Source organism: Photinus pyralis, unplaced genomic scaffold (genome assembly GCF_008802855.1).
Source record: "Photinus pyralis isolate 1611_PpyrPB1 unplaced genomic scaffold, Ppyr1.3 Ppyr1.4_LG2, whole genome shotgun sequence".
In the NCBI taxonomy this organism is placed as follows: Eukaryota; Metazoa; Arthropoda; class Insecta; order Coleoptera; family Lampyridae; genus Photinus; species Photinus pyralis.
In genome coordinates this window covers 22552438-22579361 of record NW_022170403.1, presented here as the reverse complement: position 1 = coordinate 22579361, position 26924 = coordinate 22552438, and the positions used below count along the sequence as shown (strand labels likewise).

General features: G+C 36.6%; 2 protein-coding genes across 2 annotated transcripts; both read left to right on the top strand.

The window, feature by feature from the left end:
- The first annotated feature begins 746 nt into the window (after positions 1 to 746).
- LOC116163506 (tetratricopeptide repeat protein 7B) lies at positions 747 to 10068 on the top strand. Its single transcript, XM_031477467.1, has 11 exons — positions 747 to 1036; positions 1082 to 1233; positions 1281 to 1408; positions 1457 to 1952; positions 1997 to 2194; positions 7732 to 8096; positions 8145 to 8427; positions 8477 to 8627; positions 8671 to 8909; positions 8958 to 9154; positions 9369 to 10068. The coding sequence occupies exons 1-11, from the start codon at positions 907 to 909 to the stop codon at positions 9499 to 9501; spliced, it is 2472 nt and encodes an 823-aa protein (XP_031333327.1). The 5' UTR covers positions 747 to 906; the 3' UTR covers positions 9502 to 10068.
- A 3945-nt stretch (positions 10069 to 14013) lies between these two features.
- Positions 14014 to 25161, top strand: LOC116162646 (calmodulin). The gene is made up of 4 exons (XM_031476299.1): positions 14014 to 14173; positions 14514 to 14688; positions 14750 to 14992; positions 24436 to 25161. Exons 1-4 carry the CDS (start codon positions 14171 to 14173, stop codon positions 24462 to 24464), a joined length of 450 nt encoding a protein of 149 aa, XP_031332159.1. The 5' UTR covers positions 14014 to 14170; the 3' UTR covers positions 24465 to 25161.
- The last annotated feature ends 1763 nt before the right edge of the window (positions 25162 to 26924 follow it).

The following is a 26924-nucleotide window of genomic DNA, read 5'->3' as shown; positions in this document are numbered from 1 at the left end:
TAATCCTTAATCGACTTGATGGCGCTCTAGAAAATTCGCTATGGTATTAATAATGTTTATAATTTGTAGAAACATGAAAGCTCCATACCTAGCATAAATACTGGATATCTCTCGTCTACTAAAAATTGAAATGTAACAGACTACACCCGACCAAACTAAAAAGAAATGATTGTGGTGACGAAATAAGTCCGACCAATCAGCTCCTATTCATTGGCTCCTAGAACCACTCAGATGACATCACGACTTAACAATACTGCAGGAGAATGCCACAAGATGTCACAGGCGCTTGTCACTTGTACTTTTGCGTGGGTGTTTTGGGCTTCGCACAAGGTTGCCGGCTCATCTTTACGTGATTGGTTGTAGGTTTATGACGTATTTGGACTGAAGCGTTTCAAATTCGGACTAAAAACACAGCTTTCCAATAATTTATTTTGGGTTTATTTTAAATAAAAATTGAGGTCTTTTTATTTTTAATGTACTTTGTAAATCAGAAATGAAAAATGAAGGCGGAATTCCCCTATTCTTATCGATTCATGCGTAATGCCGCAGAATATTTTAACCAAAGCTACCTATTGATCATTGCCTACAATTTAAGAAAACGTTATAATTCATCAAACGTAATACTAAATTCAATGGTAATACTGTGATCAAATCTACCTCGTCCTTCTCGTCCGTTCACAATCCTTCACCTTTGTTTTTAACATTTGATTCGCCTGAAAGGAGATTGATAATGACACCCCATTTTACTCTCACCTTGTACATTAGTCATGGGAGTGGATGTGCAGCGATCATACGAAGCAAGGTTATGTGACGTTGGGGTCTGTCAAGGCAACCTTAGAAAAATTCTAATATTAATAAATAAACAAATAATTTGGATTTTTATTATTTTATTCTTTCTCCAAAACCATGACAACGCGTTCCACAAAATATAATGCAATTAAGATGGACATAGACATAGAGAAATACAGAGAAGAACAAAATTGGTTAAAAGTGATACAATTAGCTGAGCATTTGAAAGAGCGCTCCCCAAATTCTGGTATGATAGCAACATATTATGAAAAACACTTATTCATTATTTCAGAATACTTGGCTAACTTTTTAATTGGGGAAGGTAAATTGGAAAAATATTTGGAAGAATGGCCCCCAATCGAGGCAAACATTCATCGTGCCAAAATTGGTCTAATGGAAGCCAAACAGTTCTTGGAATTGGCATCTAGTTCAGAAGGAATAAAGGTTCTACATGATGAGTACCACTGTATTACTCAAACAAACCTTTGCAGGCAGAAGTAGCACTAGATTCGTTTTTGTTATTAGGAAAATTGTATTACGCTTGTGGCCAGTACACTGATAGTTTGAACAGTTTTAAGTCTGCTGATTTAGATGCACTTTCCGAGAAGAAATTGCCATTGTATGTATTCTAAAGGCGATAGGAATGTTCCTTATGTGTGAATTGTAGGCGTAGTTTACGAACAGTTGCAGAATCGTTTGCCATTAAAGCATTGTGCAATGTGAAGGTATCTGCGGGTCCTAGTAAGTTCAAGAAAGCAGAAAGAGAGGTGGAAACACTTCATTATTTTGAAGTAGCCTCCGATCTTGCCCTTCTATACGCTCAGGAAGTGGAAAAGCAACAATACACCTCCATTTCGAGCACTGGTACGCATTCTCCACAACCGCCAGCTATACATAAGACACTGAGCCCAATTTTGGAACAAGCGCTACACGAAGCACCTCTTATGTTACTAAGACAAGGAAAACCGTTTGCCGCTCTGGAAAGGTACAGAATAATTCTAAGTGCTGTCGAAGCTCAGACGGTCCACACAATACGTTTGAAATTTTTGTGTCAGTTGGCCGAATTAATATTACGCGGCACTGTGTGTGACGATTATAAGCCGCCTACGATGACTATGAAAGATTCTGCGTGGAAGCCAAAACAATACAGTTCCTTAAACCAGGTAATTTTGTGTAAGCTTTGCAGTTGATTAGTATCTTCTGTCAGTTTGTACCTAGAAATGAATGCGAAGAATCACTTTTGGTGTTATTGGTTGCGGAAGCAATGGCCGTACGCCATACAGTGTTATCTCAATCCGTCGAATTTAAAGAAGCCAGATTAAATGCATATCGTGACGCAACTTTTGTCTATGATTTACTTACCTTGGCTACTGCGAGATGGGGTCAGTTTGCATTATTACAAGAGGTATGTAATTATCATGTGAAACTGAGGAAAACCACAGAGGCATGTAACAATAGATAATGCAATTATGTATAGGATGATTTAGTCTAATTTCTTGCACTAAGCGCTACTCCTACCAATTCTGCCTGGAATACAGTAGGGAGTTTGCCTAGCGGCTGGGTGCCTGTGCCAGCAAGGGCATGCTAGTCTTTCCACATGATTAAGAAGTGCTAAGGTTATGGAGAGTTTGGTTCTAGGCTACCAGATGGCACAACAGAAGATACTTCCTGTCTGAGAATTGTAGGTGATTTTACAATAGCAGGGGAGCTGGAAGACCCTCTACTGTTCTTCTTGTGAAGAGAAAGTTCTCTGTGCTGATGTGCACTGCTCTTTGTTACGCCGTGATTTCTATTGTTTCAAAGGTTGTTTTGTTTAATGCCCTCTCTGTGTCTATGGATACTCCCAGTGTGGACTGTCAATAGTCCAACGATCATCAATCCTCCCTACGACGCAGTGCAGAGCTAACTGTAGATCTTCCTTGGTGAGGGTGCAGCGGAAACCGTGTTAGCGCCGTATCCCTTTTGTATCTATCGCACAGTATTTCAAGCGTCTTAAGAAGAAACGACATTAAACTGATTGGGCGATATTCTTTAGGTGTAATCATCTTTGCCAGATTTGGAGATAAAGTCAATCTTTATCTCCCTCCATTGTTTATAGGTATCTATGTATCTGAAAGTGATACAGCCTGTATACACGGTGTCCATTTTTCGAGTGCCACTATGGGGATCTCACTTATCTTAAGAGATAGAAGGTTGGTTAAATGGGGGCAAAGTTGCTAATTTTCGTGCTGAATAAGAATCTGAAAAGAAATTTGAAATATTTTGAAGATATCGCAAAAAAACGAAAATTTCTGATCTTCGTTTTTAATTTTTTTATGATAAACTAATCGTAGTAGAAATTTCTAATTAACACATTATTCGGACACTTTTTAATGGAGATTTCAAATATGGCATCCAGTTTTTAACTTTTAAGATGACTGAGAAGCACGTGGCTTGGTTTTTCTTATGGGCGCCATTTTGAATTTTCACATTTTGAGATTTCGCCTTTTTTTCTCTTTACAACGATAATAATAATAATAATATATCACACATGGTGGCTCAGTATCACACTTTTCCTAAAAATACAATTTTTAATTTTTTGAGAAGAGTGCTTTGAAAAATAAAACGTTCTTTTGTTGTGAAGAAAAGGTTGACTTATTTCATGTAGTGTCATTTAGGTTTATGCTAGTTGTATTGCGAAAATGCCTTTTCCAAGTGCAGATCAAAGAGATATGATCCAAATTTACTATACTTCTCATCGAAATGCCCACATGGCTGCTGCAACATACTTGCAGCGTTATCCAGAGCGGCAACAACCTAGTTTGAGGTATTTTTCTTTGCTGCATAAAAACTTGGGCGAATATGGTTCTTTTAAAAGATGTAGACAGCAATAGGGTGATAGGCCCAATGAATATGAGCAGGCAATTTTGCAAGCGGTAAACATTTTAGATGCTTACAACTACTAATCTATTCATCATTTAATAATTGTTAATTAGGTGCAAGACAATCCATCTGTCTCCTCAAGAAAAGTTGCAGCCCAGCTGAATTTGCCATTCCATCAAGTTGTTTGGAGAACTCTTAAAAATATCGGCCTTGGGCAATTTATATACCCCAAACGCTCCATCCAGGAGATCATGAACGACGAGTAGCTTTTTGTACGTTTGTCAATAATCAGATTCAAGAAAATGCAATTCCTTAATACAGCAATGTTTAATCGCCACAATATAATAATAAATAATAATTTATTAGTGCGTTATCAAAGTTTTGCATAAGTGCAATGAACATTACTGATCCTCATCAATTTCAAGAACGACGACCACAAATACGTTTTAGCGTTAACGTATGGGTCGGTTTATTGGGCGATACAATAATGGGTCCTTACATGTACAAAGAGACTTTAAATGCTGATCGGTACCTCCATTTCCTGAGGACATTTCTAACCGATTTTATTGGTAATTAATAACGTTCCTCTTTATCGTTTGAACTCAATGTGGTTCCAGCAAGATGGCGCACCGCCCCACAATGCTAGGAGGGTTGGGGAATGCTTATCGGAATTGTTCCCCAATCATGTTATTGCTCATAATGGCGATGTACGCTGGCCGGCGCGGTCACCTCAGCTGTCTCCCTTGGACTATTTTTTGTGGGGAACAATGAAAAATGAAATTTGCAAAACATTGCCAGCCGACCTTGATGAACTTCGTCTTAGAATTGTGAGCACTCTCAGACACAAGATTAGAAGAAGGGATGTGTCAAGAGCCATAGCAAATCTTAGGAAAAGAGTGGCACTATGCTCAGAATTAGGAGGTGGGCAATTTGAACACATGTTCACATTTTATGTATAATTTTCTTGAATAACGAAGGTTTAATTCTGTTCAGATGAACATCGAATTTCTACTTCTCTGACAACGCTGCAACCAGACAGATGGATCAAACTGTCAAACTTTTGTTTACAACAAAAGAACGTTTTGTTTTTCCAAAGCACTCTTCTCAAAAAATTAAAAATTGTATTTTTAGAAAAAATGTGATACTGAACCACCATGTGTGAGATATCGTTGTAAAGAGAAAAAAAGACGTAATCCCAAAATGTCAAAATTCAATATGGCGCCCATAAGAAAAACTAAAGTTGCCACGTGTTTCTCCGTCATCTTGAAAGTAATTAAAAACAGGATGCCATATTTGAAATCTCCATTAAAAAGTGTCCGAATAATGTGTTAATTAGAAATGTCTACTACGATTAGTTTATCATAAAAAAATTAAAAAAGAAAATCAGAAATTTTCGTTTTTTTGCGATATCTTCAAAACTATTGAAGATATTTCAAATTTCTTTTTAGATTCATATTCATCACGGAGGTAGATGACATAACATCCAGTCCTTATATTGCAGGGGGTGGTATTATGGCGTCCATTCCTGGTGATTTGCATGCTGAGAATGATTTCACAGAGTGAAGAGGGTCCCCTCTGGCCAGTTAGGGGGAAGCGAGCGTCTCTGAATAGCTCGGCTGTCTCTGAGAACGGCCAACTATTTACATTGCATGGAATGTATGATCGCTCACTAGCAGCAAAAGTTTTCGTAAAAAAGACGCTACCAGTGGATGCACCCTACCATATTTTTGTTTTTTTTTCTCCCAGTGAGTTATCAAATGCCAGCTGGGCATTCATTTCACAACTGCACTGACTGACTAGTTTTTGTATAATATTCTTGACGTTGCGCTGGATTGGTCCTCCTTTCGCTATTTAAATCTCGCTCAGGGGGCCGATTCTAACTGATTTCGACGGTTGAAATTTCAGTAGTTGCGTCGAAATTGCGATCGTAACCATCTATCGGTGTTATCATGAACTACTAATATACGTCATTGAAACGTCATAACTTTTCTACCGTTGAAAATAAATTCAACTAGACTAGAGTGGTTAAAATTACGATTTCAACGTCGAAATAGAAGGGATAGCGACAGTGCGCGCTTTGTTATTCGGAAAGTCGCACGTGGTACCTCAATTTTGTGTTTTGGTACACTGTTTACATTTTTTATCCGTGGCTTTGTTTTGCTTTACTTTTACCTACGTATCTTACAATGGCGGAGACTAAAATCACATCCCAACAAAAACCATTTTAATTTCCGTCATGGAGGAATAATAATAGGTACGATTGTAGCTACTGTAGGGTTAGAGTCGAACAAGGTTTTGTTTTTAACAGTGGCGTAACTAGGTATTTTTCGAAGCGGTGCCGGATCAGGTTTTGGCGCCCTACCAGATTTTGGCGCCTAATCAGTTACCATTGCGCTCTAATTAATAAAACACGGTAGGTACATTTTTGAGAGAAACTTTACACGAAATTTTAACAGCACTGCACCCTTTCGAATTTACACACAAATTTTGCATACTTAAATTTTAGAAAGATGCTTTGAATAACGAAATCTTTCACTGAATGAAGAATAGAAATACATTTATTTATAGTGTTTCCAATTCTCGCGTCAAATTTAACTATGGCATGGGCACAAGTCGTAGAAATGATTGCGTGCAAATGCTGGTTACACTAATACAGACTATTGTATAGATCACAAATAAAGTATTATTATTATTATTATTTTAAATCTGCAGCCTTTTCCTACCGCTGTAACTTTGTACTACAAGGGCCATCCAGAAAGTAACAGACGTTTTGAAATAAAAAATTAAGAAAGTGTAATAAACAACTTTTATTATATACATTTGGAAGCTACACTCTTAGGCTATTTTTCAACACAGTCGCCATTCATATTGAGGCACTTAAGATAGCGTGGTACAAGTACAAGTGTTTTGATTCAAACTGTGTATACATCCGCCGTTTGTGGGGGCGTCGGAAGCGGGTACCGACAAAGGGAATGTGGTAGCTCTCGACAAGATCTTACTAACGGTGGAGTCAAAACTTTAAACGCGAATTCCGGGCGAACGGGATGTCGGAGGTGGATACCGACAAAGGGAATATGGGGCCCCCGACAAAATCTTATTGATTGTGGTTAATAAAAGTACTGATCTGCCACACAAAATGCGCTGAAATCCCTTACATCTCACACAAAGACTTTGATAATTTTTTTACTTTTTAACAATGTTCGATTCATCCTAAAGGAGCGTAAATTTAGTTTTAATTATATTTCAGTGCACCCTGTAGTCGACTTTAGCAAAGTATTAGAATTTAACTGCCGTTCTTGTCCCTATACAGTACACCATGTATTGCCCATCCCGACTTAGTGCCCTCGGTGCTTCAGCGCGCCCTCCCCCATTCAGAGCGCGGTGCCGCGGCACTTTTGGCACCTACCTAGTTACGCCACTGGTTTTTAAAGTTTAAAATAGTTCAAAATCAGACAGCCAACTTAGCAAAATATAAGAGCAAACTTAAAGAAACGTAAACTTCCTATTACACCCTAAGAGTAGAAATTTGGTGTCATGGCGCCGTCGAAATTCTTTTTCGACCGTTGAAATCAGTTAGAATCAGCCCTCAGGAGAAAAACCGAAACGTACCTTTTTAAACCAGTAGAAAACCATTTTTCTTACGTGTTCGGCTTTAAGCAAAACGGAACGAACCGCAATACGTTTCTTGTTATCGCCAGACATACTTTCGTTCACGTTCGCTATGAAGCGGTACGTGTGGAAACTTCCTTATGTTGAAAATACAAATTCAAAACGCAATTTTTGAAAAGGTAAAGGGTAATCAAGCATTTATCGATCTTAGAATCCAAGGGGTAATGAAAGATACCAAAGGGAGACTTTCTTCCTTGTTTCCAGCAGACAAGTCGGTGTATGTTTTTTGAAGAAAATGAGATGGTGCTAATAAAAATAAATTAAAACACAAGAGCTTTTGGACTGCCCATCTTATGCATTGTTATTGTTACATGGGAGATGTAACTTATTTTGAAATTTTAAGCAGTGAATTGGTGGTTTTCCTCGCCCACCCCCCACTTTTTAAGTAGCAATTATAACTTATCTTTCAAGTCGTTTGAACGCGCAATGAAATTTTCGTTTGAAGAATCTCACGTGTGGCGACAACACGCGTTAAGCTTAATAACAACTGGCCGATATGTGGATGCTTTAGGGATATTCAAAGAAGTAATTCGTCTTGAACCGAACCAATCCGTAAATTGTTTGCTTGTAGCACGTCTTTGCTATGAGCATTTAGATTTACCTTTTGAAGGGACAGATTTCAGTATGGAGGCGAAAAAAATTGAATTTTCTCACTCTACCGGCCTTCTTGGTAGGTGCTACCTGTACATAGGGATTGGTCATCAGTTACAGGCGAAAAATACGAGCGTTAAGAAAGAAGAACAATTCAACGAGAATGCCCTTAAGTCTTTTATTAGGTAAGCTTTTATGTAGTATCGGTTACGTTATTGATTGTGATGGTACAGTGCCTTGGAAATTGAACCGCATGACCATTTGAGTGAATATTATCTCGGATTGCAGTTGGCTATAATGGGACGTATCACTGAAGCGCTTGCTCATGTACAAACTGCACTTGATCTACGATATGAAAGCTCTTCCACCCTACATTTGCTAGCTTTATTATTATCTGCCAACTCTCAGCATGTCGATGCTTTAGATGTAGTGGAAGCTGCGCTCCTAGAGTATCCCGACTGTTTAAACTTAATGTATGTGAAAGCGTACCTAGAATTGCATCTGAATGGTGGAGAGGTACTTTTGACTGATTCATAGACCAGATTATGTAAGCTAATGATTTTAGAAAGCACTGATAACTGGTAAACAAATGTTGGAGTTGTGGAAGAACCTTTACGAAGGCCAAATCAGCTCCGATGTTCCTGAATGTGATCGTAAGAGCGACACACGTTCGGTCTTCCAACTATACACATCGGAAATGTCGGATAAAGATTCGAGTAAGATAAAATTTAGGTGCGCGCACCGGCAATCTCTGTTTAGGTTCTTTACAGGCGCACAGCATGGCAGCTTCACGAGTTGAACACGCACTAAGTGAAGTTGCGAGCTCAATTAGCAGCTTTAGTCCGCGACCTGGTCCTCAGCGTGCCTGGAAACTTCAAATGGAGGTCTGGCTTTTATTAGCTGAAATTTACTTGACACTCGACGAACCGGCGTATGTTCAGCAGTGTATACAGGAAGCCACGCAAATATTTCCACTTTCGCATCACGTTATCCATATGGTAAGTTCTTTAGTAGTCGGAAGAGCACGTTCAAACACTGTGTTGCAGCGTGGACTACTGCATATGTACAAAAAGGAATGGGCGGAGGCAAAGTTATGTTTTCAAAATGCCGTCGCAATCAATCCACAACATATTAAATCGCTTCAACAGTTAGGCCTTGTATATCATTATATGGGTTCTCAAGGACTAGCAGAGTCAACATTGCGTGAGGCTGCTAAGATTGATCCTAAAAATCACATCACATGGTATGTGAATTTTAACTAAAGTTCAAATATGAATGAAGCAAAAGAAAGGGTATGGAACAATATTTACAAATTAAAATAAAATTCAAACGTTAAAATGTTGAAGAGCTATGTCCCAACATTCTTTCTATCTGCTTCATTCTTATTTGATTTTGATTAAAGTAGAAGCTAGCAATGTTATGAATATACACTGATGACATTTTGTTTTCGGTTACAGGTACAATTTAGGAAAAGTTTTGGAAGCCTTAGGCGAATACGAAGATGCAAGCAATTGTATGGCAACTGCACTTAATGTGGAAACAACTAGTCCTATTCTTCCATTTACGTCGGTTCCTTTGTGCTTTGAATAATACTATGTACTAGGTGTACCTATCTATAAGTTATTTTGGTGCATAAGTAGTGTGTTCTTCCAGACATCACATAGTTTTTAATTCTAGTCGTTAGTATATTGGTGTTTCTTATTTTTTATCTATTGCATTTACTGTTATACTACTAAGAAAAACCTGCTGTGATTCTATTGTTTCAATTTTCTTGCCTGTTTTGTAAATTGCGGTTGAGCGACACTGTTATGATTCCTTAGAAATTTAGTTGGTTAATGTGTATTGTTACCAACGAGTATTAAAGTTCTCGCAAATAAATTTATTTTGACAGTAGCTGAATAACTAAAATTTTTATTGTAAAAAAGAGGTGAAGAGTAATCTCACTTAATTTAATGAGCGATTGCATTTCAATAATTTTGCATTTTCCAATATAGCAGGGTTGCTTACACAACCTACCAACTGTTGTCAGTATTTGAATAGTATGTAGCTTTTAAAATAATTTTATGTTCTTGTGTATAGTTAGTTTAAATTATTGGAATCTGATTGTATCTATACTGTTATTATTCAGCTGCTGTTAATTAAAATAATTTCTGTGTCTGTCTTTACTTTTCTGAAACATTTTTTTTACTTTTTTAAGGGCCAGCCATCCGTTTCCAAAAAATTCCCATAGATATTAACTGTTAGATAAGTTCAATCTATCTCCAAAAATGCAAGAAATCAAAATGCCAACTTCTACCTATTAAATGTAACTGACAATGTACAATGGAAACAATTGTATCCACAATCATATCAGTGCAAGTTAAATGAGCTTTTGAAGGAGAATTTAAGACCGCGGGAGTCTAGGGGTGTATGAAATACCCCCCCTCCCCTCCCCCGGAAAAGAAACCGATTTGTAATGTGCTGGAGCTGTAGACTGGGGGAAGTACCCCCCACCACACCTGGTGAATTGTGTATTATATACATGCCCCACAAAAAAAAAGACAGTGTGATGACACTCCCAAAAATAATCTCATTGTCCAAAACATTTTAGGGTAGAATTTAACACGGGAGAGGTGGGTGTGGAATGGAATACCTCCTAGAAAAAGAAATCGATTCCAAATGAACTGGGAACCACCCAGACTCAGTGGATTATGTACTATGCCCCACAAAAAAAGACACCTTGTGACACTAAACGTGCTGAGTGGTGGTGGGGAGGGGGTCGATTCCTAATGTGCTGAGGGCTGTACACTGTGGGAGGTATTTAAAAACGCGGATTGTCCTAAACATTTTGGGGTAGAATTTATCACTGGGGAGTATAGAAGACTTCCCAAGAAAAAAAAAATTTCTAATGTGCTTGGGCCCCCTGGTGGAGTATGTGTTATGCTCCACAAAAACAGCGTGATGACGTCCAAGAATAAAATCATAAACATGCTAATTGTCCTAAATAATTTGGGGGAGAATTTAACACTGGGGGGTATGGAATACTCCCCAGGAAAAAGAACAGGATTATTCTAATGTGCTGGGAGGGGGTGTAGAACTGTAGACTGCGAGACCCCCCAATGGATAATGTATTATCCACCACAAAAAGGACAGTGTAATACGACACTCTTAAAAAAAATTACAAAAACATACCGATTGTCCAAAACATTTTGGGGTAGAATTTAACACCAAGGGTCTAGGAGGAATAGACCTCCCCACAGAATAAAGAAATCGATTTCTAATGTGCTGGGAAACCCACTAGATCCGGTGGATTATAATATATTATTATGATTTATGGCCCACAAAAGAAGACAGTGTGACGACACTCCCAAGAAAAAAATCATGAACAATTACCTATCTTAAGAATTTTTGGGGGTGAAAGGAAAAAGTAATCGATTTCTAATGTAGGTATGAAATAACCCCAAGGCCCGCCCGACAGATTTTGTATTATGTCCCACAAAAAGAACATGGTGTGGGGATGACACTTCCAAGAAAAAAATCATAAACATGCTGATCGTTCTAAATATTTTACGGGAGAATTTATAGCACCAGGAGCGGGGGGTCTGGGGCCATATCCTCCAACTATATAAAATAAGAGTAGGTTTGATAAGTTTGTCTCAAAAGTACCTAACATGATTCTCACAGGACACCATTACACAAACAGGATCTGCAGAATATAATACGGTAGAAGGTGTTTGACAATCTTTAATCTGCTTACACTGTCCAGAATTTCTGGGCTTTTAATCCACTAATAATTTTTGAAAAATAATATGGATCATCGAAAAAAGTGTCAGTATAATTAATATAGGTATTGTTTATACACCTTCTGGAATTGCTGTGCTCCTGCGCTTCTGTACTTCTAATATAAGAATTTTTTGAAGGAATCAGAATGTTATCAGGAGCAGTAGCCCCTTTTAGTCAGTAAAACATTACTGTTAAAATATATTGTTAGGTATACTGTAAAAACGTTCCTCTGTAATCTTGACACAATCATTTTAAGAATTAAAAAAATTCGTTAAGCCGCTTATTGTGACCAAAGAGGCGAAGAGTGCACTTTCAAATTCTTTTTTCGATTTTAATAGCCCCTATGGAGATTTCATGCCTTATCGAGAAAGAGACAAACATGGAATAATTTTTAATTTCTGATCCAATGACACCAATACCAAGTTTGTAAGTGGTGTAGTTCCGGAGCCTTTTTGTGACTCAGACGGACAGACAGACATCAAGAGCGAAAAAGTACACTTTATTTTTTTTAAGTGAACGTGCACTAAAAATTAGTACAGGAAACAAATGTGTTTGGCCATTTCACACAATTTTTACAATCCTAGTGTGAAAAAATCAAGCGAACATGCACATGTAGGTACATCTTTTGTTGCCTCATACGGCCTCAGCTTGCCTCATTTGCGTTCGTGCTCAAGTCTGACGCATAAGCGCATGTATACGTAGGACTAGGTACTTCATTTTAGGTCTCCGCTACTTCGGTCATTGTTTAGGAAAAAAATCCTAAATACCAAAATTGGAACATTATTGTCATATTTTCCATAAAATTCTCTCCTTTCATTTATCATTACTATCTCTCAAAATCGCAGGCTTTAATTAGTACTGTACATACCTTCTATTGTAAAGAGCTAGTGAAATTAATGGTACCTATATGATGAAATTTGGGATGTTATACCCAGTACAATTAGGTACCTTCAGAATTAGTTTTGACTTTGGATTAATAGTAGAATTCAATATGAAATTTTGGAGGGCGATTTGTTCCTTGGAGAAGACCAAAATTTACAATTTTTTTCTTACAGATTCTTACACAAACGTTAATAAGTTTGCCCAAAATTCGCGGCCCGGTCTTAAGAAAGTTGATTCAGAAACTGAGCTATGAGCCAGTGCAGATCGACGAACAAACAAGCACAAAATTAAGAATATATATACATATACAAGTATTCCAATTTCGTAATAGTTGTGTATAAAAACAAAATACCTAATTAATATGTATATAAGCGATGTGAATAAATGTAAAAACGTATTGTCCAAACAAGGATTTTCTTGACTTTCTTTCAGTATCCATAAAACCAAAGGATTCTGTTGTGCTACTGAAATGGTCTTCCTACAATTTCGAATACAACTTAATGAGGTAATTAGCGCTATTTGGGATTGATACACAATCCTTAACACGTAACAGGTAAATATTTAAGCAATTACAAATAGAGGTAAGTATTGCACCGTTTAATTAACTTGTAGATTTTCCTTGAAATTGTCATAAACGCCTGACGCAATTTCCACGAGCATGTATTCTTGCAATTAGCGGGTAATCGGAAAAAGGTGTAGAGTTGTTTGATAAGACAATTAAAGGTAGATACAAATGACCTTGAGCTATCCCCATTTTTTCACCAACTTATTTCTTTTAAACTTGGGATAAATGTAACAAACAAATAGGAATTTTTATCTCACAGTCGATTGTTGCCAGGACGTAGTTACTAAAACTTTTCCGACTATTATTAATTACACGATAAGTAAATAACGATTTCAAAAGTTTTATAATGAACCACAATTTCCTCGTGATTAGATGCGAAGCTATTTTTAGAAAATTGTGACCTATTCCTTAATATTTATGCCGGGTTTTCAGAATCTCGAGTTGAAACACCGAAGCGGGCATTACGTGCACAAGAGACCGCACCCGCAAAACGCATTACAGTCATGAACGGCAAAATACCGACGCAATCAGCGCAATAATATTCGAATTCTCGCGTGAAAGGCGGGTAGTTTGAGCTTGACGCATTGCAGGTGCGTTGTGGCCAATCGCGTCGCTTCCCTTGCCCAAAGTATGTTGCGAACAATCCGCACCACATCAACATGCTACACTGTAAAAGTAGTACCGCAAATTTATATATTTGAATTATAAACTGCGTGCAGGTGTATACCGTAATTTCGGCGAACGTTTCGGTTTTGGTTAGATCGAATTGAAAACGAGGAGTTGTTTAATTTAAATTGTAACCGGAATCGAACGGCGGCGTGGGAATATTTACTGGTTTATGTCAGCGTCGCATCATTGCGCTTGACCGTAGCGGTAACAGCAGCAGAATCAGTTTTCCCCCCTCGTTTACCCGACCCGTCGTTCCACAACAAAAACGACGACAGTTGGCTGCTGCATTCGGTCGTGGTTTGTCATTACGCCGTGGTGCTTCATTGGTGTTATTTGGACACGGTGCAATACGCCTAGTTCTTTAAATCTTAAAATATCAAAATGGTGAGTACATATTTTAAATCATCCGATATATTTTTCGCTTAATACCCTCGGATTGTTACTTTTCTCGTAATTATTTTTCGTCGGACGTACGCCATTAACGCTTGTAAGTGGCTGTCAAAACCTAAGGATTAGTCATTAAACCGGTTTCGGTTTTTGCCGCATTGCGGATCTCTAGAGGAATGAATCAAATAATTACCAAATTAATATTTTCTCGCATTTTAGAACCGTTCCGTTATCGACTTAATATTATATAAAATGCGTAGTAAATATTGATTGATACATCGGCCTTTTGGGGTTGCCTACGATATATTAACCCCATTTTTTTTCTAACGACCAACAGGCTGACCAACTAACTGAAGAACAAATCGCAGAATTCAAAGAGGCGTTTTCGCTGTTTGATAAAGATGGTGATGGAACAATCACAACCAAAGAATTAGGAACCGTTATGAGGTCCTTAGGACAAAACCCTACGGAAGCGGAACTACAGGATATGATAAACGAAGTAGATGCGGACGGTAATAGATTACTGGCTTGTCCGCGGTCGTACGATATTATATAATTGTTATCCTTGTGCAGGTAACGGTACAATCGATTTCCCAGAATTTCTCACCATGATGGCACGTAAAATGAAGGACACAGATAGTGAAGAAGAAATTCGTGAAGCATTCCGAGTATTTGATAAGGACGGTAACGGATTTATATCTGCAGCAGAATTACGCCACGTTATGACCAACCTGGGTGAGAAACTCACGGACGAAGAGGTCGATGAAATGATTAGGGAGGCCGATATCGACGGAGATGGACAAGTTAATTACGAAGGTAAGCTTGTTACTGATAGTTATTTGTATGCTGCACATTCGGTGTAAGTACTTTTGGTACATACACTTTAGATGTTGATTGTCAATTTTGTGATCGAGTATGTACTTAACCTACATACGGTGAAGGATTATAGTGCAAGCTGCATCATTGTGAGGATTCTTTAAATGATGTAATATGGAATTCTTACAAGTTTATAGCGGTTCGCATGGATTATATGTGTTTACTATTGGAAGTGTACAAGGTTCTCGCTTCCTTTAATAATTATTTTTTACCTTTGTAAGGGTTGTTCTATATTTTCATTGATTTTTTTGCAGTGTCAGTGTCCTACATTAAGTTTTATCTTATCAAAAAAAGTTCACTGTTTATCTACCTTGAGTTTTTTAAGTGACAAGTCCAAGGTGCTCATTGTAACCACAGAGTGCTCAAAAAATGTGTTGCCGGGGAGTGGTTGATTCATTAATATCTTGTGAAGTAGCCCATTTGAATTTTTTTGACATTCCATATTCAAACGCAATAAATAAAACGTTTTATACCTATAAGGTGGGTGGGATCAATTGATCCATACAAGAATTATTATTGCTCACGTTGCCTTCTTAGGCAGTGTAGTAGCGTGACTCGCATGATATGAGACATATCCTGTACATGAATTCTAATTTTATGCTTCAGAACATTTTATATCAAATACCATTGTGTCTAGGTATGATTTAAATTGCGTTTTATTTTATTTTTTATCATTTTAATTAAATTTATGTTAACAATTTATTTTTTAATTTTGCATATGAAAGCGAGAGCATGTTTGATTAATTTAAAAATAAAATCTGTGTATACACAAGGCTGTTTCAAATAAAATCCGTCTTGGGTTTGTCAAACTGTTTTAAAAAAAATCCTAATCGACACATTGTTTGTCCACGTCATTTCTTTACTTTTCAATACACCTTATCCACCTGTCGGTCAATCCTTCAAATCACATAATATCATGTGGCATATAAATGCTGAAAAATTGTTAATTTACTCTACCAGAGGCAAAAGGTATGCAATTTATTTCTTAGATCACTACAGTGTCCCAAATTCTAGAGTGACCAATGGGACCTTAGAAGCCGCAAGAGATACGAAAATGATTGTATTTTTTTAATGTTAATTTTTGCCAGTCAAACGATATATCACAATTATAAAATCAAATAATGCTCCCAATATGTGAAGCCCATACTTCCCATTTAAAAAATTGACGGTTGTAACTGTCACTTGAGGGCAGGGGCGCCGACTACGTGGGTGCTTCGGGGCTTAAGCACCCACAGAAAAAGTTATGTGGGTGCATTGCACCCACAGAATTTTCCGGTTGATATTTGTCTATTTAGGTCTTTTTTCTCGATAGTTACTAAACACGAAGAAATTTAGATATATTTTTTTACTTTACTCACACGAAATAGCAGGAAAGATTTCTATAAATATTTTCCGTACGGCGTACAGACTACAGTAGTTGTTGAATTTGAATGTGACTACATTTGTAGAATCTGTACAGATCGTACAGCATTTTTATGATATCGAATTATCGAAATGAAATTACATCCGTCATCCGTTACATACATCGTCGATCGCCATCGTTAATTCTTATGAAAAATGAAATAATAGGTATTCGGTACATGAAGTTTTCAAAGCCGCAGTCCCAGGCCAGGTCCCAGTCCGGGGTTCCCAACGTGGGCGATTTATCGCAAAATGGGCGATACAACATTCATAATTGCTCCTATTTTTTCACATTTACGATATATCGGAAATTGGGCGATTTTGAAAACGCTTATGCGACTTCTTAAATTTAATTCCTTAGTTTATTTTTAATGACAAAGATTAACAGTACCTACCGACCTATAACTACACACATTTAATAATGTCATGTGTAGGTATAGTACCACCTAAAACAGAGGATATGAAAACTGAGAAGCTGTTGCAAATTAAAATTAACGGTATCAAATGCTTGACGCATCAACGAAGGTGTCGCACGCATATGCAGATTATTTTTTGCTTACGCTTACCTAACCTTTAATATAATTAAAATTAAAGTTATTTAAAGACTTTTATTCTCATAATCTACAGTTATGCCTTATGCAATAAAAATAAAGTTTTTTTATATAAATCGAAAATAAAAACTTCAAAATCTACTCGGTACTTGGTCAATACAATTTCTTTCATACACTAAAAAAGACTACACCTACGATAGACGGTTATATCTATCTGTGGACATAATATGTGAGGCTTCTGGCTTGGTGAGCACCCACATAAATTTTGATAAGTCGGCGCCCCTGCTTGAGGGGGTTGAAGATAGGGATCACATTTTCAGGTTAAAAAATGTCAATTTATAATTTAAATTTGACGTTTCAGGATTTTCTATAAATATGGACAGTAGCCGAAATAATGAAATCCATTTGGCTTTTCCACGCTTAGTAAATATGTTTCTTTGATTCACATATCGTGCATCTTTGCTAGAATGGTTTGCACCAAAGAAAACCTTTGTATGTATGTGAATCAATTTCAAACTAATTCAAATTGAAGTCGGAATTTTTCTTTTTCATTGCCAGTATACTTTTCACATGGAGAGAGCGCGTGCGTACCCCACTATCAGCTGTTACGTTACGTCCTTTTCTTTCTCATAGAACAGTAGCACGTGAGAGAGAAATAGCATACATAACAGCTGATTGTGGGGTACACATGATGTAAGAGAGTCTGTGCTTACTTTTCTGTAACTTTGCAAGTTTGTACTTGCAGCAGGTAAGTATATATTGAATTTTTCACAGGTCATACATACAGGTATGCTTATGGATAATTTCAGCTTAACAAAGAAAGAGTTGCGATTAATTATACAGGGTCCTGCAAAAAAGTGCGTCCTAACTCACTATTGATGGCTGTGCGTCTATAGAAATTATTTTGAATGTACGAAGTGTCCCATTTTTAGGTTGTCAATAAATAACTGATTTTTTTAAATAGAACACTGTAGATTTTTAGTTGTTTTGATGTTATTTATTAACCTCTGCATTGAAACCCGTTCACTTTTCGATTTGGGCTCCAGTGCTGCAAGCCAAATGGCCAAAATTAATTAAAAAAATTCTATCGCATGAAGTACTCAACATATGTGACATTGAAGGGGTATTATTTTTGCAATTAAATTCAATGCTTGTGTTTTCACAACTGCCTAATATACAGGGTGGCCCAGTCCCTTTAATAATGGCTATATCTATGTAACCGTTAATTGCACAGCTTCGGGGAAAAATTTTTTTTAACAAAATGGACGAAGAGAAATCGCTGGAAATTATTTTCAAGTTTCTAGCTTCGCCGCTAGAGGGCGTACGATTCATGGTTAAATAGAGTACTGATTTTTTCTAAAATATACCCCAACAAACATGCATAGCAATCTTGTGCAATTTTGATGCAGCATATATTGCTCTAGCTCATAAAATATGAGGGGTGTGGGGAGAGGAAAGTCTCTTTAAGGAATTGGATGTAACTTCGGATTAGCTCTCTTCATGGCATCAGATTTGTATAGTCTTTTTAGTAAATGTGATGAGTGGTAGAGGGCGCGATGTGACAATAACATAAACTTTGCAGGTTTTTGGGAAAATTTCAAATGGAACGATATAATTCTTATATGATATTATCAAATAAGATGAAAAAGTGAGAATGTCAGTGAAAACTGCATTTTGATATGTGTTTTCTAAGCAAAGATATGGCGAAAATACTAACATTCACAAATTTTAATTGCAATATTGATGCTCATTCAAGTCGCCTTTGAAACAAAAGAAACACAATTTCACGTAAAAACTGTCACAGTTTATCACAGTCTGTTAGCATCCTTTCATTAAACGTATTCGTGCGAATTATCACCACAATGGTTGTCCGGCACATTTCTTGGTAAGCGAGAGTATTCGGATTTGAGTTTTCATGGCCAGCTAAGTCATTCGACCTAACTTGCTTAGACTTTTATTTGTTGGAAAGGATAAAAGACGTGGTCTTTCAAACAAGGCCAACTACAAGAAATGATATATTGTCAGACATGAACATTTACGTTAATTATAATTATTATTTCTTTTATTATTTACTTAACTTTGACATAATTATCGGTTGCTATGTGTTCATTTGTTTTACATTGCAATTAAAATTGGTAATATTCGTATTTTTGCTATATCTCTGCTTAGAAAACAGATATCAAAATGCGGTTTTCACTGATATTCTCACTTTATTTGATAATATCATATAATAATTATATCCTTCCATTTGAAATTTTCAAAAAAAAAAACTGCAAAGTTTATGTTAAATGTCTCATCGCGCCCTCTACCACTCAACACATTTACCGAGATTTACTAAAAAGACTATTCATGTAAAATCTGATTCCACAAAGAGCGCTTTTTCCAACAAGACCTATTGTGAAAATCTGTTAACCTAATCCGAAGTTACATTCAATTCCTTAAAGAGGTGTTCCCCTTCCCACACCCCTCATATTTTATGAACTAGAGCAATATAATAATAACTTTATTTACGCCATAGGCATTTTACAAAATAAAAAGTAAGAAACAAACTTATAAAACACATTAAAATATCAAATACATGGTTATTTAATATTAACCTCGATAGTAACACTACGTTTAAACGAGAAAATAGTGGGACTGAAAAAGTCAATACTCGCACCAAACTCATTGATTAGGCCAACCATCCGATCCAATGGACTGTTCCGGAAATACAGCGTTCGATTGTGCCTAGTTTGCAGTAGGGGCATGGTACGGACGAAACGTTTTGGAACCCTGATGTTAATTTTTGATAAAATATCAGCAGAATTTAGGTGACCATTCAGTAATTTATACCCGAAAGTCAAAGTAAGAAATGTCCTTCTTTGTTTAAGAGGTTGAATATCGAGGAATATTCCAACATGTTCAGTCGAATCTATATGTATCCCATTTAATGATAGTTTGTACTTCATCATGCGCAAAAAACTCGATTGAATACGCTGTAGGCGATTGATGTGGGAAACATAATAAGGAGACCATATAACGGAACAGTAGTCCAAATGGGATCTCACAAGTGAGAAGTATAGTGTCCTTAGAGCTGTTATACTACGGAAATCGTTACACTGGCGTTTAAGAAGTCCAAGCATTTTACTTGCCTTCGATGTCACTTGGTCGTAATGGAGGTGAAAATTTAATTTCTTGTCCAGTATGATGCCTAAGTCTCTGATGGAGTCGACACTATCTAATAACTGACCACCAAGGTAGTAATTCGGCTCAGAAGGACTGTATTTTTTTGAAAAACAAATAGTGGAACATTTATTCACATTAAGCTGCAAGTCGTTGTTTAACACCCAGAGTTCTAATTACACCAAGTCTTGGTGTAGCATTGCAGTGTCATTGATACCACCAATAGCCCTGTATATCTTGAGATCGTCGGCGAAAAGCGCATGTTCAGATATAAATACTGATGAAATATCGTTAATGAAAGCCAGGAACAGTGGAGGACCAAGATGAGAGCCTTGTGGTACTCCTGATCTTATTACGAAAAAATTTGACCAGGTATCTTCAATGAGGACCTGTGCTGTACGGCTACTCAAGTAATTGTAGATCCATTTAAGCGCAGCTTCCCCCACACCATACTTCCTTAATTTGAAGATCAATATTTTGTGGTTTACTCTGTCAAAGGCTTTCGAGAAATCGGTATAAATCGAGTGTACATCATTGCCTTTCTCCAGAGAAACAAAGATGTAATTTAGATAGGAGAACAGATTTGTTTCAACCGATCTTCCGCTGATGAAACCATGTTGGTTGCTTGATAACACGTTACCAAGGGCCTTGGTGAACTGTGAGGCAACGATTGCTTCAAGTAGCTTTGGTATTGCAGATTGAATTGTAATGGGTCTATAGTTCCCGAAATCAGATTTGGGACCGCTTTTATAAACAGGCACAATCTTCGAATTCTTCCATCTGGACGGAACAACACCTTCTTTCAACGAAGATGTAAAAAGATGAAATAATGGTAAAAACAGTGACGTGGCACAGCTCCTTAGAAACACTGGAGGGAGCCCATCCGGCCAGGTACTACCCTTCACATTCATTTTAGCAAGCCTATCTTGAATGTCTGGTGCCGTAACTACAAATTTGACCAAGTCTATTTGGTCAAGTGTGGCGAACGAATTACCAGATTGAATACTTTCCACAAAGGCACTGGCGAAATGGTTAGCGAAATGATTGGCAATTTCATGTCGATCTGAGATATACCTGCCATCCTTAAACATTAATGGTAAGCTGTTAGATGACCCATTTAGATTATGATGAAATTTCCAAAACAATCTGGGATTGACAGTGATATTTTCTTCACAAGATCTGATAAAATTCTCATAACACTGCTTGGTCAATATGCGGCACTGATTGCGTAGACATGAGAAGATAGAGTAATCGTTTTTATGTGCTGCATCAAAATGATGCAAAATTGATACAAGATCGCTATGCATGTTTGATGGGTATATTTTAGAAAAAAAAGTCATTTTTCTACTTAACCTAAAGTCACTAGATATAGAAAGTACCGCAATCATCCGCCATTTTTGGGCAAATTTGCTGCTAACTTAAAAAAATTGACAAATAAAATCTGAATAGCTGTCATTTTTTATAACCTAACTTCATAGTACTGTCAGGTTTTATAAAAATACTAGCTGACCTGACGGACATTGTCCTCTTTCTTAGCTATGAATACCTATTCAATTCGGACTGGAATAAATAATAACAAAAAAAATTTGCTGTGGCTAGCACAGGTACCACCAGCCCCACCTGTGCATGCGCGATTCTGCCCTTTTATGTCTAAGAATATGTGTAGCAAATTTAGTTTAAATCGGTTCAACTGTTTAGCCGGAAAAGAGATTTTGACACACTTGCCACAAAATCTCCCCATCTCTCCCCAATATAATAAAAAATAAATGCACTCACTTCTATAGTTGCTTTTGGTGATTCAGAGCGAGCAACGTACCTTTTTTTGCGCCAAATGCCGAAATTTGAGTAATTATTGTATTTCAGGATATGAATAAAAAAATGTACAGAATCTGGCCCATTTCCGGAAACCAAGGATTGCAGTGGCTCAGGTGGCCGTACCTATGGCATCAATTTCACTTGGCCACTGGCACAACATAATCCAGGGCCTTCAGTAGCCTTGCAATGTGGACACACAAAGTTCTTTGGTCTAATAGCAACGATTTAATGTAAACTGTAATCGAAAGGGGAAAAATAAATTTCAACATTTCTATTATTAGAGTAGTCTCAAAATGAGAGGTACATCATGACGTCATCACTTTCTGCGCGTATTGTTGCCACCAGTGGCGTATCATAGGGTATTTAAATTGAGGTTTGAAAGTACATTTGCTGTGTGAAGCATTTGAAATGCACTTTATTAATTTTATAAAATAAATGTATGTAGGTGTGGTACAAATTAAATATGTACAGTGCAAAGTATCGTACAAAACCTTACCTATGATATAATACAAATTGAATAAGTACAACTTGCACACGAAATCACGAACGGCAATGCACAAATGTCAACGCGTGCGCTCCCCTTAGGAGCTATCATGGACTCTCCCGGACACATTTTCATGCTTTGCGCAAATGACGTCACGATGTACTTCTCATTTTGAGATTACTCTAGTAGTAATTCATAAAACAACAAAAGTCATGGTTATTTTTAAATTTGCGGGTATACCAAAAGCTTAATAAAACATGTAAAAACAGTTTTGTATGCACCTTTTAATTCTGAACAACTTTAAACTCTACAGTTTTTTCTGTAAAATGTACAAGAGGGCAGGATATTGCATAAAACTAATTTCCCATGTTAAATCCCTATGTTCCTACTTACCGAGCACCACCCGGTATATGTTTCACTTGTAGGATTACAAATTCTGCGACCTAAGTTGGTACATCTAATAAATAGCATCTTAAAAAAACTAAAATTCAACTGAAAATTGACTCCCTTGGTGTTTCTATATAAACCACATGTTTAGTCTGTCAACACTTACCAAAAATGGATATTAGGTATATCAAACTTTTAATATGAAAGGCGTGATTGCGGTGAAATAACTTTGAAACTTCTCAAAAAACTCACTGAAATCTGGATAAACTATCCGATCGAATTGACAGCACACTATGATATGAATAAATTAATTTTTTGACGGATATATTATGCCGATCGATGTAGGTGTTAAAACAATTGCCATCGCACCGTCAAACGCGCGATGTTTAAATAGTCGTTAAGTTTTCTCCAATTTTCTGAGCGATTTTCTTAGCTTTTCTTGCCGTAAGAACCTTCTACACAGTATTAGAAAACTTAAAAAAAAAGATGAATGGAATCGGTCAAGTCGTTCTAAAGTTATTGCGTGACCAGAAGAAACCGGGGTTCATTTTTATATATAGAGATATACAGATATCTCCAAACAGGTGGAACAATCCCTAACATTAAAGTTACTAGAATCTGGTAACTTCCGCCATTTTTGGGCAAAAATCATGCGTTCTCTCTCTAACACACGAGCCCAATGGATTGCGGTACTTTCTATATTTAGTGACTTTATACTTAACCATGAATCGTACGCCCTCTAGCGGCGAAGATAGAAACTCGAAAACGATTTCCAGCAATTTCTCTTGACCCCTTTTGTTAACAAATGGCCTTAATGGAAGTTATGCTTCTATTAGTTGTTCGTTATGAAACTAACAGATTTTTTATCAGCTAATGCAGCAAAACAATAGAATAATGAAAAGTCTAGTGTGAAAGAGCTGGATTAGTCCACTACCATTCAAAGGTGGTACATTAGAAATTACCATATGTTCAAATATGGCTTCTTTTTATTCTTTAATTTGATTATAACTATATCATAGGAGATTTGTTTTAATTGTTGCTACACATTTTCAATAGTGATGCGAATAGAATTAACCACTCGGCTACACTTAATTTCTCTGGCGTCCTGGATATAATTGTCACAAAATTATCTTTTTCGGTCTGCCGTTAATAAGGGAACCTTGACGTAATTAAAGAAATGCTAGTTTAGGTAAATGTATATAGTGTCTTGTTGGTAGATTTGAAAAACACTGTATGACTGCTAGTGTTCTCTTGCAGATTTCCGCGAGCTTGCTCAAATAGTTTTCAGTCGATACTCAGCTACACAAGCTTCGAGCTGGTCAGTTATTGTCTAGCTTTGAATGAGCTTTATTAGCTTTCGAGTTTTATTTTGCACGAGTAGTGCATAAAAACAACATTTAGCACGTTTTGTTCTAGTCTTGCATGCAACAAATAGTTTTCGGTGAATGCATAGTGTCATTCCAATTTAATTTTTGTCGTCCTCCGTAAATAAATACGTGTATAAATGTGTAAATAGATTAAATGTTAGTTGTAGATTCTTATGTTTGATTATTGGATATTAACGATTTGTGTTGTTGTTTCAGAGTTCGTCACTATGATGACTTCAAAGTGAAGTGAATGCTTAACGGCATTTCAGCTTTCAATTGTTTCAGCCTGGCCCACTATCTACATTTTCAAACATCTTGAACTTTGCTTGGCTGCTGGGCAACTAAAGTGATTTAAATTTAAATTAAATGGTTACTTGGTTAATTTACGAGACAAGTTTAATTAATAAAGTAATTATAATAATCGTGTAAATTTTTGTAATATATTTGTTTCTTTTGGATTCATCGTTAGTGTAGCATGAGTGGTGCAACACCAAAGTTATCTCATACTGTACCGACTTCTGCATAATATATTGTGCTACATGTATAGTTGAGTCAGCCTAGGAGTCCTTCACAAAGTATGGAACAATCGCTTTCGTACTTAGTATATAATTATATCTTTGAAAAAATTGGTGTTTAGCTAGAGAGGGGATACATGCAGACTGTAGCCACACTCCATGTCAATGTTTCATACTTTGTGATCATACATCTGTGCACTTAACACTGTGTATCCCCTTAAATCAAAATTTCTTTCTCGTCGGCGCAATTATCTTTCCTGTTTACTAGTATAATTTTATCAACTTGTAGTTAGATTTTAAAAAATGCTTTTATTTTCACCACAACTATGTTTTTTATGGTTAATTTATTACTTTAATCTTAAGTCTATCAGTTACAACATGTGGAATTAGATGTTTAAATTTTAAATAAATGTGACTGGAAAAAATATTGTAATCGGTCATTTCCTAGTAAATAATTAAATTTTAATTTCAAGTTAGAAAGCTTCCCATCTTATTTATTAAGAGTAATGTTTCAATAGAGGCGTGGAAAGTGTCGCCTACAAAGGACCATTAAAAGTTTTTTGCACTTGTAACCAGTAAGTATTATCATCCTACTTTAGAAAATTATTTACTACCATCTTTAGTTAAGTGTAATGAATAATAATACCTCATTTGTTGCATTAGGAGTTCATTATCATCCATTGTTTATTTTTTTAATCACAAAATTGGTATTGTTTTTCCCACAACACTTGGTAGTAGCAATAAAAAAGACAATGGGGAATTTTTTCCTTTGGTAAACAAGCAGCTTGCCCAACTCAAAATATAATTTGCACAGTTAACCTACATGCCACATGTAAGAAGCTTATTGAAAATAGGTCAAATCCAATGCCCCCGTAGGGTAAACCGAGGTGCTCTGCCGCTTTGGGGGTTTATTTTATCATCTACGGAAGAGAAATGAAACCTTAGGGTCACAGGCTCCAAATATATTTATACTTTGAGTCGCCAGCTAAAAAATGTTACGAACCAACCGCCAAGTTAAAGAGGATGATATGGAAAATTATATTGAACAAAGTAAATGCCAGACCGAGGCCAAATATTGTGCTGCATTTATTATCTATAAGAATTCACTGAAAAGGGTTTGGGAAAGCAGTGAAAAATGATCTGTAAATTTCGGAACTTCTACCACAAGCGGAAATTCGACAGGCTGGAGCGCCTGATTCCTTCACAAAATGGGAAGGGAGATGAGTCAATGGGAATAATAGCGTAAACATCTCGATGTGTGGTAAACATTTGGGATCAGTGTGTCACATAAAAATATTTCACTTCGGAAGTAAGGGAACCCAGGTTGCCAACAAAAACTAGTTGTCAGGAACTCCTGACTTTACTTTCCGACTACTTTTAATAGAGTAATTGCAATTATTATCTATTTAGAAAATGCCCTCTAGCGCCTTTATTTTGAACCCGACGCAAAAAGTGTAGAAGTTTTTTTTGTAGATCTCATCAAGACCCTTCTTTTTTGTAATTAACACTTCACTGCGTTCATATGCGTACTCTTAGAGGAAAATGCAAATTAAAAAAATAAAATAAATAGTTTTTTCAATTCAAAACTTCTCAAAAACAAAGGAACTCACAAAAAAACTGTAATGCATTTTTTGTAGAGTAGATAGAGCCATTTTGCCCAGTGTAAGTTAGAAAAAGAAAAGCCGTTATTGATCTTTTAAACTTTTGACACCCTCAACAACCATGAAGATGGTTACGGATCAAAACCAAAATAGGACGTTTTCGATTCCCCATACCACCCTATATGCACCCTAAATTTCGTCCAAATCTGTTCAGGGGTTTTTTAGTTATCGTGGTCACAAAAAACAAACCATATACACACACCCTCACAGACGTCAAGCTAAAAATCACTTTTTTGGAGTCTGTGTGCTTCAAAACGTCCAGAAAACGCAATATTGACATCGAAAATTTATCACGATTACAATGCTTTGTATGTAGTCTGAAAGTAAAAAGAAAGAAGACATCACCAACTAAATTAAAACTCGATTAATATGCGCATTGTCAATTTTCTTATTTATAGATTTTTTAAATTTTAACAAATGTCATCTCACCTTGACTTTACAGTACAGGGAGCAAAGGGCAATGCAATACTTGTGGGAGTTTTTAACGCGTCGATGCCGATTTTAATTTGAATACTAATTGTTATAACTT

Excerpts from the sequence above, each read along its gene's own strand:
- LOC116163506 (XM_031477467.1), top strand. The coding sequence starts at position 907 with ATGACAACGCGTTCCACAAAATATAATGCAATTAAGATGGACATAGAC. Across the intron at positions 1,037-1,081 it reads AGAGCGCTCCCCAAATTCTG|AATACTTGGCTAACTTTTTA; the intron begins GTATGATAGCAA and ends TCATTATTTCAG. Across the intron at positions 1,409-1,456 it reads TCCGAGAAGAAATTGCCATT|GCGTAGTTTACGAACAGTTG; the intron begins GTATGTATTCTA and ends TGTGAATTGTAG.
- LOC116162646 (XM_031476299.1), top strand. Across the intron at positions 14,689-14,749 it reads AAACGAAGTAGATGCGGACG|GTAACGGTACAATCGATTTC; the intron begins GTAATAGATTAC and ends ATCCTTGTGCAG. Across the intron at positions 14,993-24,435 it reads TGGACAAGTTAATTACGAAG|AGTTCGTCACTATGATGACT; the intron begins GTAAGCTTGTTA and ends TTGTTGTTTCAG.